The following is a 15,000-nucleotide window of genomic DNA, read 5'->3' as shown; positions in this document are numbered from 1 at the left end:
GTAAGCCTCAAACAGTAGCTTATTTATGTGTGAAATACAATCATAACTTTGATGTCGTCAGTTGTCTATCTTGTATCTAGATGTCGTCTCCTCCATCTGGTCAGACTCGATGGCGTCCCCTTTATCTGGTTAGAGAGACACATGTCCTGTCCTCGGGCCCCAGACAAGATAGCCAATGACTCCGTGTTATCTTGCGGGGGCAAGTAGTGTTATAGTTTCTTACTATGCAAATACTTTAATCTATATTATATATTAATCACTATAATAATAGTCTATGCAGTTTAATAAATAACAAGAGAGAAAGTATGTATCATAATTTCTCTAACAGTGGGACTTCTGAGTGAAACAGAAAGAAAGTGAGTCTGTGAGAGGGGTTGAGTTCAGACGTTAAAGCTGACCTGAGGTCAGATGGGTCTGAAGTAGAGTTTAGATTCTCGGCCCGAGCCCGACCGGACCTCGGGTCTGGCTCGGGCCGTTATTTTCCGCCACATCCCCGGGCCGGGCGGACCCTTGATCAAGCAATTTTTTTAAATTTTTTTATCCATTACCTTATTATCCTATTTGGGTGGGGAGAAAGCTATGCCATAATCAGAAATATTATATATATATATATATATATATATATATATATATATATATATATATATATATATATATATATATATATATATATATATATAGGCTATATAAAAGTAACAAATGTGTACAAAAGTTAGGCTGCAGTTACTAAATGCAGCACTTCATGCGCGGAGTCTCCTCCTCTCACACGCATCACACCGGGAGCTGGAAGATGTGAAGAAAAAAAGAAAAACAGGAGAATTAACTTTGAGCGAGTGTGGAGGAAAGTCGGAGGTATGGAAGCAGTTTAAACAAGTCGTGGGCAGTGACAACAATATGTTGTTCATCATTGTTTCTTTTTTTTTACATTTCTTCATTCAGATCCACGTGCGATCCGTTCCATTCTGAATAAACTAACAGCAGTTTACAGCTTCGTCCTTGTTGGATTATTCTAAACAGATTTCTGTAGTTCAAACAACTCTGAATTGTAGTTGAGAACGTCAGTTATAACGGCCCACGTATTAAAAAAGTGTCTGGTTTAAATCGGGCTCGGGCTCATAATTCCAGTTAATGTGTCGGGCCGGGCTCGGACACAACGTGCTCGGGCTCGGGCAGGTTCGGGTTTGATTTTTTGGGCCGATCTAAGCTCTACGTCTGAAGCAGAAAGAATCCTGCAAATTCATGAAATATGAAAAACTTCTTCATGTTAGTTAGAGATACAAGAGACATTCCTGTCTGTCTGTCTGTCTGTCTGTCTGTCTCTTTATCTGTCTGTCTGTCTCTCTATCTGTCTGTGTCTGTCTCTTTGTCTGCCTGTCTCTCTATCTGTCTGTCTCTCTCTCAGTACCTATCTGTCTCCCTGTCTCTCTCTCAGTCTCTGTCTCTGTCTGTCTGTCTCTTTCAGTACCTGTCTGTCTGTCTGTCTCTCTCAGTACCTGTCTGTCTCCCTGTCTCTCTCTCAGTCCCTGTCTCTCTTAGTACCTGTCTCTCTCTCAGTCCATGTCTCTCTCAGTACCTCTCTCTCTCCCTGTCTCTCTCTCAGTCCCTGTCTCTCTTAGTACCTGTCTCTCTCTCAGTCCATGTCTCTCTCAGTACCTCTCTCTCTCCCTGTCTCTCTCTCAGTACCTGGCTGTCCCCTGTCTTTCTCTCTCCCTGTCTCTCTTAGTACCTGTCTCTCTCTCAGTCCATGTCTCTCTCAGTACCTCTCTCTCTCCCTGTCTCTCTCTCAGTACCTGGCTGTCCCCTGTCTCTCTCTCTCCCTGTCTCTCTCAGTGCCTGTCTTTTTTATCAGTGCCTGTCTGTCACTCTGTCTCTCTCTCAGTGCCTCTCTGTCTCTCTCTCTCAGTGCCTGTCTGTCTCCCTGTCTCTCTCTCTCAGTACCTGTCTGTCTGTCCCCAGGTCTTGTGCTCGGCGGTCTCTGAACAGACTCTTCTAAAAACCGTGTCTCATATTTTCTTGGAGGCGGAGTCAGCTCGCCTCGCTGACGACTCCGCCGGCGGCCAACGACATCATCAACGACATCATCAGCTGCTGGATCACTGCACCGCCTCAGGTCACTCTCTACTCTACTATACTCTACTATACTATACTATACTCTACTCTTATCTACTCTACTTTACTCTCTACCTTTGGCCATAAAACATGTTTTTTTGACACTTTTTTTTAGAACTTCTTGACACATTTAAGACCCTTTTTACGCATGCGTGTGTGTGTGTCTGTGTGTGTGTGTAGTTGTATAATATGTATATTTAATATTGTTGTGATTCTCCCGTCAGACCCCAGCGTGTACGATGAGATCATGCAGCCCGTCCTTCACTCTGGTTTCCTCTACAAGTCGGGCTCCGCCCACAGAGGGACGCTGAACAGGAAGACAAGAGAAGGTGGGAGGACAGACAGACAGGCAGACAGACAGGCAGACAGACAGACAGACAAAGAGGAGGAGGGTCAGCCGGGCGTAAAGGAGGAATTATCTCTGAAGTAAAAACAAAAGAACAAAGAAACTTTATTGGACAGAAGGTTCAGATTGTAGAAAGACAGAGAGGAGAGAAACATGAAAACAGAATGAAATATATTACTACTCTCATGCAGGTTGAATAGTTTCTCAGCATTTTTTAAACGTTTTTTTGACGTTTTTTTATCTTCGCTTTTGACCGTTTTTTCTAAGCTTTGTTTGGACACTTTGACAATTTTTCGGCATTGACAGTTTTTTGGCACTTTATTGCCGTTTTTATGCTTTTGATGCTCGCTTTCAACAAAGTACAAGTGATGTTTTCAACTCTTATGTGGGTATTTTTCAGGGGTCTCAGCTGCTAATACAAGCAGCAGATTCTCAGGGAAAGATCAAAGTGTCTAATGAGACCTAAATGTGTCCTGGTTCTGTCGGCAGACTTCCAGAAGTTCTGGTGCTCGGTGGATCAGTCTCTGCTGTTCTACGAGTCAGACCGGTCAGCTGATCCCTGCATGCAGATCAGCGTTAAAGACATCGTGTGTTTGGGCGTCAGCCGGCCCGACTCCTCCAACAACAACGGCTTCATCGACAGGTACGCACACTAGTTTCATCGACAGGTACGCACACTAGTTTCATAGACAGGTACGCACACTAGTTTCATAGACAGGTACGCACACTAGTTTCATAGACAGGTACATACACTAGTTTCATAGACAGGTACGCACACTAGTTTCATAGACAGGTACGCACACTAGTTTCATAGACAGGTACGCACACTAGTTTCATAGACAGGTACGCACACTAGTTTCATAGACAGGTACATACACTAGTTTCATAGACAGGTACATACACTAGTTTCATAGACAGGTACGCACACTAGTTTCATAGACAGGTACGCACACTAGTTTCATAGACAGGTACGCACACTAGTTTCATAGACAGGTACATACACTAGTTTCATAGACAGGTACATACACTAGTTTCATAGACAGGTACGCACACTAGTTTCATAGACAGGTACGCACACTAGTTTCATAGACAGGTACGCACACTAGTTTCATAGACAGGTACGCACACTAGTTTCATAGACAGGTACGCACACTAGTTTCATAGACAGGTACGCACACTAGTTTCATCGACAGGTACGCACACTAGAATCATAGACAGGTACGCACACTAGTTTCATAGACAGGTACATACACTAGTTTCATAGACAGGTACGCACACTAGTTTCATAGACAGGTACATACACTAGTTTCATAGACAGGTACGCACACTAGTTTCATAGACAGGTACGCACACTAGTTTCATCGACAGGTACGCACGCTAGTTACATAGACAGGAACACAGTCTTTCTATCTGTCTCTCTGTCTGTCTGTCTCTCTCTCTCTTTGTCTGTCTGTTTGTCTGCCTCTCTAACCTGTCTGTCTCTCTAACCTGTCTGTCTCTCTCTCAGGTTTCGTTATACCTTCGAGTTGTATTTGACGTCAGAGAAACTTTATCAGTTTGGTTTGGAGACGGCCGACGCTCTGCACAGCTGGACCAAATCCATCGGGAAGGTCTGTCCTAACTCCAGCTGTTTGTCCCTGTCTCATTCATTCATTCATTCATTCCTTTATTCATTCATTTATCTGCACTCAGAGATCATTCACAACCACATTGAGTCAAATAACAAAGTCAAAAACAAAACAACAACTGAATTGGTAACATTATTTGATGAATAAATTAGGATAATAAGGATGCAAAAGAAATCAAATTTGTAATGTTGTAATTTCTTTTTGTTTTATATACCGTATTTTCCGGACTGTAAGTCGCTCCGGAGTATAAGTCGCATCAGTCAAAAAATGCGTCATGAAGAGGAAAAAAACATATATAAGTCGCACTGGACTATAAGTCGCATTTATTTAGAAATTGATTTCACAAAATCCAAGATCAAGAACAGACATTTAATCTGGAAAGGCAAGTTATTCAACTACACAGCAGCACACAGAACAAGGGGCTGAATACGGTAGGTGTCCGGTATGTTAACGTAACACATCAACAGTTATTCAACTATACAACAGAATACAGAACAACTACCAGGGCGTGGAGACGTAACTGCAGCGTTGACGTGCATCTACATCTGTGGACTCGTTCCTCCAGCTCTCGCCATCTTGCTTTCAGCGCGCGACTAGCTTTCTTTGTTTCCTTCATTGCAGTAAGAGTCACCTTTACAAGTTTCTCTCTCACTCCAAACTTTCTTTCTGCTGCTTGATTACCGTTTTCGGCCGCATATTTTATTACTTGCAGTCACCTGCAGTTTCTTTTCTTTCTCAGTTGTCTTTGGAGCAGCATATAGTCGTCAGAAGCCTAGAGCGCCCTCTGGCGGCTTTAGACGGTAATGTTTTCAGCATGAAATAACATTTAAAAACGTGAAATTATAAATATTTTGATATATAAGTCGCACCTGACTATAAGTCGCAGGACCAGCCAAAGTATGAAAAAAAGTGCGACTTATAGTCCGGAAAATACGGTAGTTGGTATCGAAAAAAGTATCGTTTACGAACTGGTAACGAAGTCCCAGTATTGGTACCTACCGAGCTGTTTGCTTCGCCATGCTTTTTTTCCTTCTCCCAGGCTTTCTCAAGATAACTTCTTAATTTATATATTTTCATGTGAACAGCCATCTCATTCTGTAGAATATTAGCTTAAGGGAGAGAATAGATCAGGGCTCACTTCAGACGAGAACTTGGTGGACCGAGCCCTGACTTTATGTCTGTTGCCAGGGAAACTTAGTCTCTGTTTGGTGAACCCACAGCTGTGTTGTAATTCTAGTGCTGGACTCAGTAAACTTGGCCGACTGAACTCATCGCCTCTGATTGATCCTTGTGTTTGGTGAATGCAAGTCCATTAAAAGAAGGTGCTGGAATTAAATAACAGGAGTCAGATTAGTCCGGCCTCAGAGCCTTTTAGACAATTCCCACTACAATTCTCATCCACGTTTCCTCTTCTGCATTAACATATCGTCCAGCTTCAACACCACATCTCCCTAACTGTCCTGTCTGTCTCTGTCTCCTGTACCCGTCCTGTCTCTCCCCCCCGTCCCCCCCCCAGGCTGCGACGCCGCTCAGCTGCCACTGTCTGCTGTCCCGGGAGTTTGAGCGGGTCGGTCTGCTGCGGTACCGAGCCATGCTGGACCCGCAGCAGTGGAGGGACGCGTACTTCGTCCTGCAGAAGTCCAACCTCTTCATCTGTCCCCGAAACGACGGCGCGGCCGAGGACATCATCAACCTGAAGCGTCTGCAGGAACTCAGTCAGTCCCAAACTACACACTACACACTACACACTGCACACTACACACTACACACTACACACTACACACTACACACTACACACTGCACACTACACACTGCACACTACACACTGCACACTACACACTACACACTGCACACTACACACTGCACACTACAGACTACACACTACACACTCACACTGCACACTACACACTGCACACTACACACTACACACTATACACTACACACTGCAGACTACACACTACACACTATACACTACACACTGCACACTACACACTGCACACTATACACTACACACTACACACTGCACACTACACACTACACACTGCACACTACACACTGCAGACTACACACTACACACTACACACTGCACACTACACACTGCAGACTACACACTACACACTGCACACTACAGACTATACACTGCACACTACACACTGCACACTACAGACTATACACTGCACACTACACACTGCACACTACAGACTATACACTGCACACTACACACTGCACACTACACACTGCACACTACACACTACACACTACACACTACACACTGCTGACTACACACTACACACTGCACACTGCACACTACACACTGCAGACTACACACTACACACTACACACTGCAGACTACACACTGCACACTACACACTACAAACTACACACTACACACTGCACACTACACACTACAGACTACACACTGCAGACTACACACTGCACACTACACACTACAAACTACACACTACACACTGCACACTACACACTGCAGACTACACACTACACACTACACACTGCAGACTACACACTGCACACTACACACTGCACACTACAGACTACACACTGCAGACTACACACTGCACACTACACACTACAAACTACACACTACACACTGCACACTACACACTGCAGACTACACACTACAGACTACACACTGCAGACTACACACTGCACACTACACACTACAAACTACACACTGCACACTGCACACTACACACTGCAGACTACACACTACACACTACACACTGCAGACTACACACTGCACACTACACACTACAAACTACACACTACACACTGCACACTACACACTACAGACTACACACTACACTCTCAGAAATAACAAACTACAGCTGCAACTAACTGTGTAACTGTGTAACTGTGTGTGTGTGTGTGTGTGTGTGTGTGTGTGTGTGTGTGTGTGTTGAAGGTGTTGCCACGGAGACGGAGAACCACGAGAAGAAAGACATCCTGGTGTTGGTGGAGAAAGGAAGGTGAGAGGAAGAGTTCTGCTTTCTTCTAAACTTTTTTTCATTTTGTAAAACAGTTTTTTAACACCTTTTTTTCTACCTTTTTTCGCTGTTTTTACGGGTTTTTTAAATACGTTTTTTGTCACGTTTTTCAACGTTTTTGTTGCTTTTTTCAGCACGTAAGTGTTTCTCTGCAGGAGATTTGGTCTCAAAGTGGTTTCTGTTTGTCTCCCTGTTAGAATCATTTACATTAGCAATGTCTCTTCCTGTGTGTCTCCCTGTTTCAGATGATGTAACTTCCTGTGTGTCTCCATGTTTCAGATGATGTAACTTCCTGTGTGTCTCCATGTTTCAGATGATGTAACTTCCTGTGTGTCTCCCTGTTTCAGGACTCTGCACCTGCAGGGCGTCGGGCGGACAGATTTCTCTCTGTGGTACTCGGACATCCAGCGAGCGTCGGGGGGGAAGGGGAACTCTCTGAGAGACCAGCAGCTGAGCAGGAACGACATCCCCATCATCGTAGACAGCTGCCTCTCCTTCATCACGCAGTACGGTCAGTTACACATTCATATACATTTAAATGAATATATATTAATATAAATAGTCTGCTGCCTCTCCTTCATCACACAGTACGGTGAGGAAGAGTTAAAGTTGAAAGAGTTTTTTCGCTTAAGTTGTCATTTTTTTGGACGTTTTTGTGTAAGATTTTTTTGGTTGCATTCTCAAAGTTTTTGCAGCATCGCCTTCACGGCCAGATTTTTGACCTTTTTTTAAGGTTTTTTTATTGTTGTTTTTTTAACCTTTTTTTTTTTTTAGGTGTTGAAGGGTTAATAATAGGGACTAGTTAACCAGGGATGCACCGAATCCAGGATTCAGATTGGGCTGAATATTGGGCTTTTTGACGGGGTTGGGTTTCTGCTGAACCTTAGAATTTTTTCCCACCGAACCCTACGCTTGCACCACGCGCACTACGCTGGTCGCCGTAATGACGGCGCCGTTGATTACAGGAAGGTGTTTACGTAGGTGGAGCGTTCAATGCAGTAGGATGTGAGAAAGTGGAAATGGAACTGGTGAGCAGAAAAAGTGTAGTTTGGCAGAACTTTCAGTCAAAAGAAGACCATTCAAGTCCAGCTACATGTTCAATCTGCAATGCTGATTAGTCTGGTGGTGGCGAGGACCCTAAACTATACACAACATCACCGCTGTTACAACATCTGGTAGGAAACATCTGGAAGAATACGAGTTGTGATGAAGGAATCTACAGACAGCAGCCAGAATGCAGCAACTTCAGGTACGGCAAAGGAAGGACAGTCACTGTTTACTTCATTAATGAGTTTACTGTGTTCATGGACTGAGGATGGGACGAGGATTCAGCAGAATCTCAACCAGGGGATTCGGTATTCGGCCGAACCCCAAAAATCTGGATTCGGTGCACCTATAGTTAATAGTTGTGTTTTCAGGTCTGGGCCACGAGGGGATCTACAGGAAGAATGGAGCCAGGTCCCGAATCAAACTGCTGATGGACGAGTTCCGTAACGATGCTCGTAACGTGAAGCTGCGGATAGGAGACCACTTCATCGAGGACGTGACGGACGTCCTGAAGAGGTTCTTCAGGGAAGTGGACGACCCCGTCGTCATGGCCGACCTGCACCCCCTCTGGCAGGATGCCGCCAGTGAGTCTGAAATAATATCTAAAATATTCATGGATAATAATTCACGGTAATGGTTTAGTGAATAGCTACATTAACTACGTTAATAACTACATCGGGTGCCGGAGGTACATGTCCCATAATGCAGTCTTACAACTGTTAATACTCACATATTTGTTGGAGTGAAGTATTAATATTTAATCATGTTTCTTACCGTCAGAAATCCCTCAGAAGAGTCAGAGGCTCGACCGCTACAAAGAGATCATCCGGAGTCTTCCTCGGGTCAACCGGACGACACTCACCGCTCTCATCAGTCACCTGTACAGGTAAACTCCCGCTGTGCCCTCTCATCAGTCACCTGTACAGGTAAACTCCCGCTGTGCCCTCTCATCAGTCACCTGTACAGGTAAACTCCCGCTGTGCCCTCTCATTAGTCACCTGTGTGCCAGATGTTTACGGTGTTTCCTCCCTGTGTGTCAGAGTCCAGATGTTTATGGTGTTTCCTCCCTGTGTGCCAGATGTTTACGGTGTTTCCTCCCTGTGTGTCAGAGTCCAGATGTTTATGGTGTTTCCTCCCTGTGTGCCAGATGTTTACGGTGTTTCCGCCCTGTGTGCCAGATGTTTACGGTGTTTCCTCCCTGTGTGTCAGAGTCCAGATGTTTACGGTGTTTCCTCCCTGTGTGTCAGAGTCCAGATGTTTATGGTGTTTCCTCCCTGTGTGCCAGATGTTTACGGTGTTTCCTCCCTGTGTGTCAGAGTCCAGATGTTTATGGTGTTTCCTCCCTGTGTGTCAGAGTCCAGATGTTTATGGTGTTTCCTCCCTGTGTGCCAGATGTTTACGGTGTTTCCTCCCTGTGTGTCAGAGTCCAGATGTTTACGTGTTTCCTCCCTGTGTGCCAGATGTTTACGGTGTTTCCTCCCTGTGTGCCAGAGTCCAGAAGTGTGCGGATCTGAACCAGATGTGCACCAAGAACTTGTCTCTACTGTTCGCTCCGAGTCTGTTCCAGACGGACGGGAAGGGAGAGCACGAGGTGAAGATCGTAGAGGATCTGATCGACAACTTCCTGTACGTCTTCGATGTGAGTACCACCCTCCCCCACCCCCCAAAATATCACAGAAACTAAAACAAAAAACATCTGGGAGACACCTTCCTGTACGTCAACCTCCAAAAATACCGTTTATCAACGTTTTTTGTCATTTTTGTCATTTATTTCCTGAACGTCTTCCATGTGAGGACAGCTCTCTCTCTTCTCACTGACAGATTTCTCTTTCTTTTCTTTTTTTTAGTTTTTTAAGTTTCTTTTTCAGCAGTGTTTGAGTGTTAACCCTCCTGTTGTCCTCAAGGTCTAATCTGACCCATTTTCACAAAGTTGCTATATCAGAAATTTGGGTTTCTTTCAACCAAATTGTCAAAATTAATAACGTGGATGGTTCCCTACAACGCTCTTCACAAGTAAAATAAATGATCAGTTCACTATTTTCATTGAATCTGGGTGTTTTATTTAATTTTATAACATTTGAAGAAAGAAAAAAATGATTAAAGACTGAATAAAGTGACAGAAATGTAGGGAAACAACAACTAAAACGTCCAAAAACAACGCAGAAAAAATCGACAAAGACATTGGAAAAAGTGACAAAGAACTTTGGGAAAAGTGACAAAATGTCAAAAAGTGACAAAACATTTCGGAGAAAGCTTAAAAAACGTCAAAACATCAACAAAAATGTCCAGAAAAACTCGACAAAGAACTTCGGGAAAAGTGACCAAAGTGTCTGGAGGTTTTAACTTTACATTTTGACCCAGAAAAACTAAACGCTAAGCTTTTATGTTGTTTTTTTTAATTTTTTGGGCATTTTAGGCCTTTGTTTGACAGGTCAGCTGAAGACATGTAAGAGGAGAGAGAGGGGGGAATGACATGGAGCAAAGGGCCGCAGGTCGGAGTCGAACGCCGCACCGCTGCATTGAGGAGTAACCCTCTATATATATGGGCGCACGCTCTACCAGCTGAGCAATCTGGGCGCACATTTTTATTTTATTTTTTTAACTCTTTATTTAAAGTGCCTTTAACGAATAACAGAACTAATCACAAATACAAACAAAAACAAACAAGCAAACAAGAAGAAAATAGAACTTTCTGCGTTTTTGTCGTTTTATTTTATTTGACATTTTGGTTTCTGTTTTTCGACCCTTTTTGCGTGATTTTCTGAATTGTGGACGTCAGACCCAGAAGATAGAGAAACTTCTTTTCTGTTCTTGATGAACTGGTGATTGGGTTTCAGATCGACGAGGAGCATCGGACTCAGATCGAGCTGGAGATCAGCCTCATCACCACCTGGAAGGACACGCAGGTACAACTACACGCAGGTCTCATTACGGGGGGGGTCCAGTGCAACCCCCCCCCCCCCCGAATAAACACAAACAAAACAAAACCTATTATAATTTCCTTTACATAAATATATTTATATATATATAAAGATATTTGCACCATAACTTGTTGCAGAAAATGAAGTGTTCAAAATGTCAATTTTGATCAAAAGTGGAGCTCTCAACCCAAACTACACATTTATATATGTACAATTACACCTTTATTGTATGTGTGTGTGTGTGTGTGTGTGTCTGTGTGTGTGTGTGTGTGTCTGTGTGTGTGTGTGTGTGTGTGTGTGTGTGTGTGTGTGTCTGTGTGTGTGTCTGTGTCTGTGTCTGTGTGTGTCTGTGTGTGTCTGTGTGTGTCTGTGTGTGTGTGTGTGTGTGTGTGTGTGTGTGTGTGTGTGTGTAGCTGTCTCAGGCCGGGGATCTGATCATCGAAGTCTATCTGGAGACGAAGATTCCCGACTGCTGCATCACTCTCAAAGTCAGTGTACACACCAGACTCTATTCATATTTCTGTCACTTTAACATGTGTTTGTTTACACAGCATGATGTCAAATTATTATTATTAACCCTTAAGTGTCTTTGTGTCATGTGACCCTGCAGGTGTCTCCCACCATGTGCGCTGAGGAACTGACCAATCAGGTTCTGTATATGAGGAACATCCCGGCAGGAGACAGAGACGTCTGGATGGCGTTTGAGGCTATCGAGGACGGACAGCTGGGTGAGACAGCCACACACCTGTCTGTCTGTCTGTCTGTCTGCTTGTCTGTCTGGCTGCTTTTTTCGCTATTTTTCTACATTTTAGTTTCTTATTTTTTGCTGGTTTTTAGAGTTTTTTCTAACTTGTTGGCACTTTTTTCACTTCTTGTTGCTTTTTATCCAACATTTTTGTCACTTTTTCAGACTGCATTGTCGCTTCCTTCGTCTCCCTGTCATATTTCTGTCTCTGTGTTTCATGCGACTGAAGTTTAGACTGCTGCAGGTGAGTTCAGGGAGCCTGGGACATTTCAGTGACAGCTGTTGTTGTTGTCGTTGTGTCAGAGCGTCCGTTACACCCCAAAGAGAAAGTCCTGGAGCAGGCGCTGCAGTGGTGCAAGATGGTCGACCCGAGCTCCGCCTTCCTGCTGGTGAAGAGAGTTCCTAAAGGAGAGGGGATCAACATCCTCACCTGTAGGTCACACACACACACACACACACACACACACACACACACACGCAGACACACACACACACACACACACACACACACACACACACACACAGACACACACACACGCACACACACACACACACACACACACACATAGAGATACACACACACACACACAGACACACACACACAACTCATCAGATTTCTGATCTGTCAGCTTTTAGACTGAACACATCTGTCCCTCTGTCTCTCTGTGTCTCTCTGTCTGTCTGTCTCTCTGTGTCTGTGTCTCTGTCTGTGTCTCTCTGTGTCTGTCTCTCTGTGTCTCTGTGTCTGTCTCTATGTCTATGTGTCTGTGTCTCTCTGTCTGTCTGTGTCTCTGTCTGTCTGTCTCTCTGTGTCTCTGTCTCTGTGTCTCTGTGTCCAGCCTATAAGAGTGAGATCATGAAGATTGGGCTGTTGAAGTGTCGTGAGGAACCTCCGAAGCTCCTTCAGGGGAACAAGTTCCAGGAGAGAACGTTCCAGATCAGGAACCACAAACTGCTGCTGCTCAAAGACAAGAAGGTAACGTTGGGATGTCCCCGTAAACCCAGTGTCCAAGTGTCCCAGTGTCTCAGTGTCCCAGTAAACCCAGTGTCCCAGTGTCCCAATGTCTCAGTGTCTCAGTGTCCCAGTAAACCCAGTGTCCCAGTAAACCCAGTGTCTCAGTGTCCCAATGTCTCAGTGTCCCAGTAAACCCAGTGTCCCAGTAAACCCAATGTCCCAGTGACTCAGTGTCCCAGTAAACCCAGTGTCTCAGTGACTCAGTGTCCCAGTAAACCCAGTGTCTCAGTGTCCCAGTGTCTCAGTGTCCCAGTGTCTCAGTAAACCAGTGTCTCAGTGTCCCAGTAAACCCAGTGTCCCAGTAAATCCAGTGTCCCAGTAAACCCGGTGTCCCAGTGTCTCAGTGTCCCAGTAAACCCAGTGTATCAGTGTCCCAGTGTCTCAGTGTCCCAGTAAACCCAGTGTCTCAGTGTCCCAGTAAACCCAGTGTCCCAGTGTCTCAGTGTCCCAGTAAACCCAGTGTCCCAGTAAACCCAGTGTCTCAGTGTCCCAGTGTCCTGACTTTCTGTGTTTCTGTGCAGAGCATCAAACCAGAGAAGGAATGGTCTCTGAAGTCCATGAAGATCTACATCGGCATCCGCAGGAAACTCAAAGCTCCCAGCAGGTACGGACCAGTCCCAAACTGTTTAATATGACCCTCAGGGCCCAGTCCCAAACTGTTTAATATGACCCTCAGGGACTGGGCCCTGAGTGCGCTACCAGTTAGATCTGGTGGGGCTTACCTCTGCGCACAGTCTCGGTTCTGGATCCATACTCCTGGATAGGGGTTGGACTCTTCTCCGGAGTTGCCCAGGGTGTGAGGCGCCGGGCGGGTGTGGGGATACTCACAAGCCCCCGGCTGAGCGCCGCTACATTGGAGTTTACCCCGGTGGAAGAGAGGGTCGCCTCCCTACGCCTGCAGGTTCTGGGGGGGACTCTGACTGTTGTGTGTGCGTATGTACCAAACAAAAGTTCAGAGTATTCGGCCTTCTTGGAGACCTTGAGTGGAGTCCTGCATGGGCCTCCAGTGGGGGACTCCATAGTTCTGCTGGGGGACTTCAATGCGCACGTGGGCAATGATGGAGACACATGGAGAGGCGTGATTGGGAGGAACGGCCTCCCTGATCTAAACCAGAGTGGTTGTTTGTTGTTGGACTTCTGTGCTAGTCATGGATTGTCTATAACGAACACCATGTTCGAACATAGGGATGCTCATAAGTGTACCTGGTACCAGAGCACCCTAGGCCAAAGGTCAATGATCGATTTTATAATCGTTTCATCTGATCTGAGGCCGTATGTTTTGGACACTCGGGTGAAGAGAGGGGCAGAGCTGTCAACTGATCACCATCTGGTGGTGAGTTGGGTCAGAGGGTGTGGGAAGACTCTGGACAGACCTGGTAAGCCCAAACGGGTAGTGCGGGTAAATTGCGAACATCTGGAGGAGGCCCCTGTCCGACAGACTTTCAACTCACACCTCCGGCGGAGCTTTTCGTGCATCCCTGTGGAGGCTGGGGGCATTGAACCCGAGTGGACAATGTTCAAAGTTTCCATTGCTGAAGCTGCGGCGGGGAGCTGTGGTCTTAGGGTCTTGGGTGCCTCAAGGGGCGGTAACCCACGAACACCGTGGTGGACACCGGTGGTCAGGGAAGCCGTCCGACTGAAGAAGGAGTCTTTCCGGGATATGTTATCCCGGAGGACTCCGGAGGCAGTTGCAAGGTACCGAAGGGCCCGAAGGGCTGCAGCCTCTGCCGTGAAAGAGGCAAAGCAGCGGGTGTGGGAGAAGTTCGGAGAAGAAATGGAGAAGGACTTTCGGTCGGCACCAAGGTGCTTCTGGAAAACCGTTCGCCACCTCAGGAGGGGGAAGCGGGGAACCATCCAAGCTGTGTACAGTAAGGATGGGACGCTGTTGACCTCAACTGAGGAGGTAATAGGGCGGTGGAAGGAGCACTTTGAGGAACTCCTAAATCCGACTAATACGCCCTCTATGGTAGAGGCAGAGCTGGAGGATGATGGGGGATTGTCGTCAATTTCCCTGGTGGAAGTCGCTGAGGTAGTTAAACAACTCCACAGTGGCAAAGCCCCAGGGATTGATGAGATCCGTCCAGAAATGCTGAAAGCTCTGGGTGTGGAGGGATTGTCTTGGTTGACACGCCTCTTCAACATTGCGTGGAAGTCTGGGATGGTGCCTAAGGAGTGGCAGACTGG

At 45.7% G+C, this 15,000-nt stretch overlaps 1 protein-coding gene and 1 long non-coding RNA gene across 3 annotated transcripts in view; both read left to right on the top strand.

Annotated features, from left to right (window-relative positions):
• Positions 1-15,000, top strand: part of arap3 (ArfGAP with RhoGAP domain, ankyrin repeat and PH domain 3) — a 51,035-nt gene that overhangs the window by 30,428 nt on the left and 5,607 nt on the right. For both annotated transcript variants that reach the window (XM_031301407.2, XM_036006305.1), the window contains exons 17-32: positions 1,957-2,110; positions 2,334-2,438; positions 2,945-3,098; positions 3,963-4,065; positions 5,600-5,798; positions 7,007-7,070; positions 7,436-7,599; positions 8,507-8,719; positions 8,916-9,021; positions 9,627-9,774; positions 10,973-11,041; positions 11,470-11,544; positions 11,667-11,784; positions 12,105-12,233; positions 12,641-12,777; positions 13,338-13,420. In XM_031301407.2, coding sequence (XP_031157267.1) covers positions 1,957-2,110; positions 2,334-2,438; positions 2,945-3,098; positions 3,963-4,065; positions 5,600-5,798; positions 7,007-7,070; positions 7,436-7,599; positions 8,507-8,719; positions 8,916-9,021; positions 9,627-9,774; positions 10,973-11,041; positions 11,470-11,544; positions 11,667-11,784; positions 12,105-12,233; positions 12,641-12,777; positions 13,338-13,420 — 2,021 coding nt within the window. The remainder of the gene's footprint in view (positions 1-1,956; positions 2,111-2,333; positions 2,439-2,944; positions 3,099-3,962; positions 4,066-5,599; positions 5,799-7,006; positions 7,071-7,435; positions 7,600-8,506; positions 8,720-8,915; positions 9,022-9,626; positions 9,775-10,972; positions 11,042-11,469; positions 11,545-11,666; positions 11,785-12,104; positions 12,234-12,640; positions 12,778-13,337; positions 13,421-15,000) is intronic.
• Positions 9,136-9,620, top strand: LOC118496169. The gene is made up of 3 exons (XR_004898657.1): positions 9,136-9,339; positions 9,385-9,446; positions 9,492-9,620. It is a non-coding gene; the product is annotated as an uncharacterized LOC118496169 (long non-coding RNA).

Source organism: Sander lucioperca, chromosome 1 (assembly GCF_008315115.2).
Source record: "Sander lucioperca isolate FBNREF2018 chromosome 1, SLUC_FBN_1.2, whole genome shotgun sequence".
NCBI lineage: Eukaryota > Metazoa > Chordata > Actinopteri > Perciformes > Percidae > Sander > Sander lucioperca.
The sequence above is the reverse complement of the archived record's forward strand: the minus strand, read 5'-3'. Positions and strand labels throughout refer to the sequence as shown.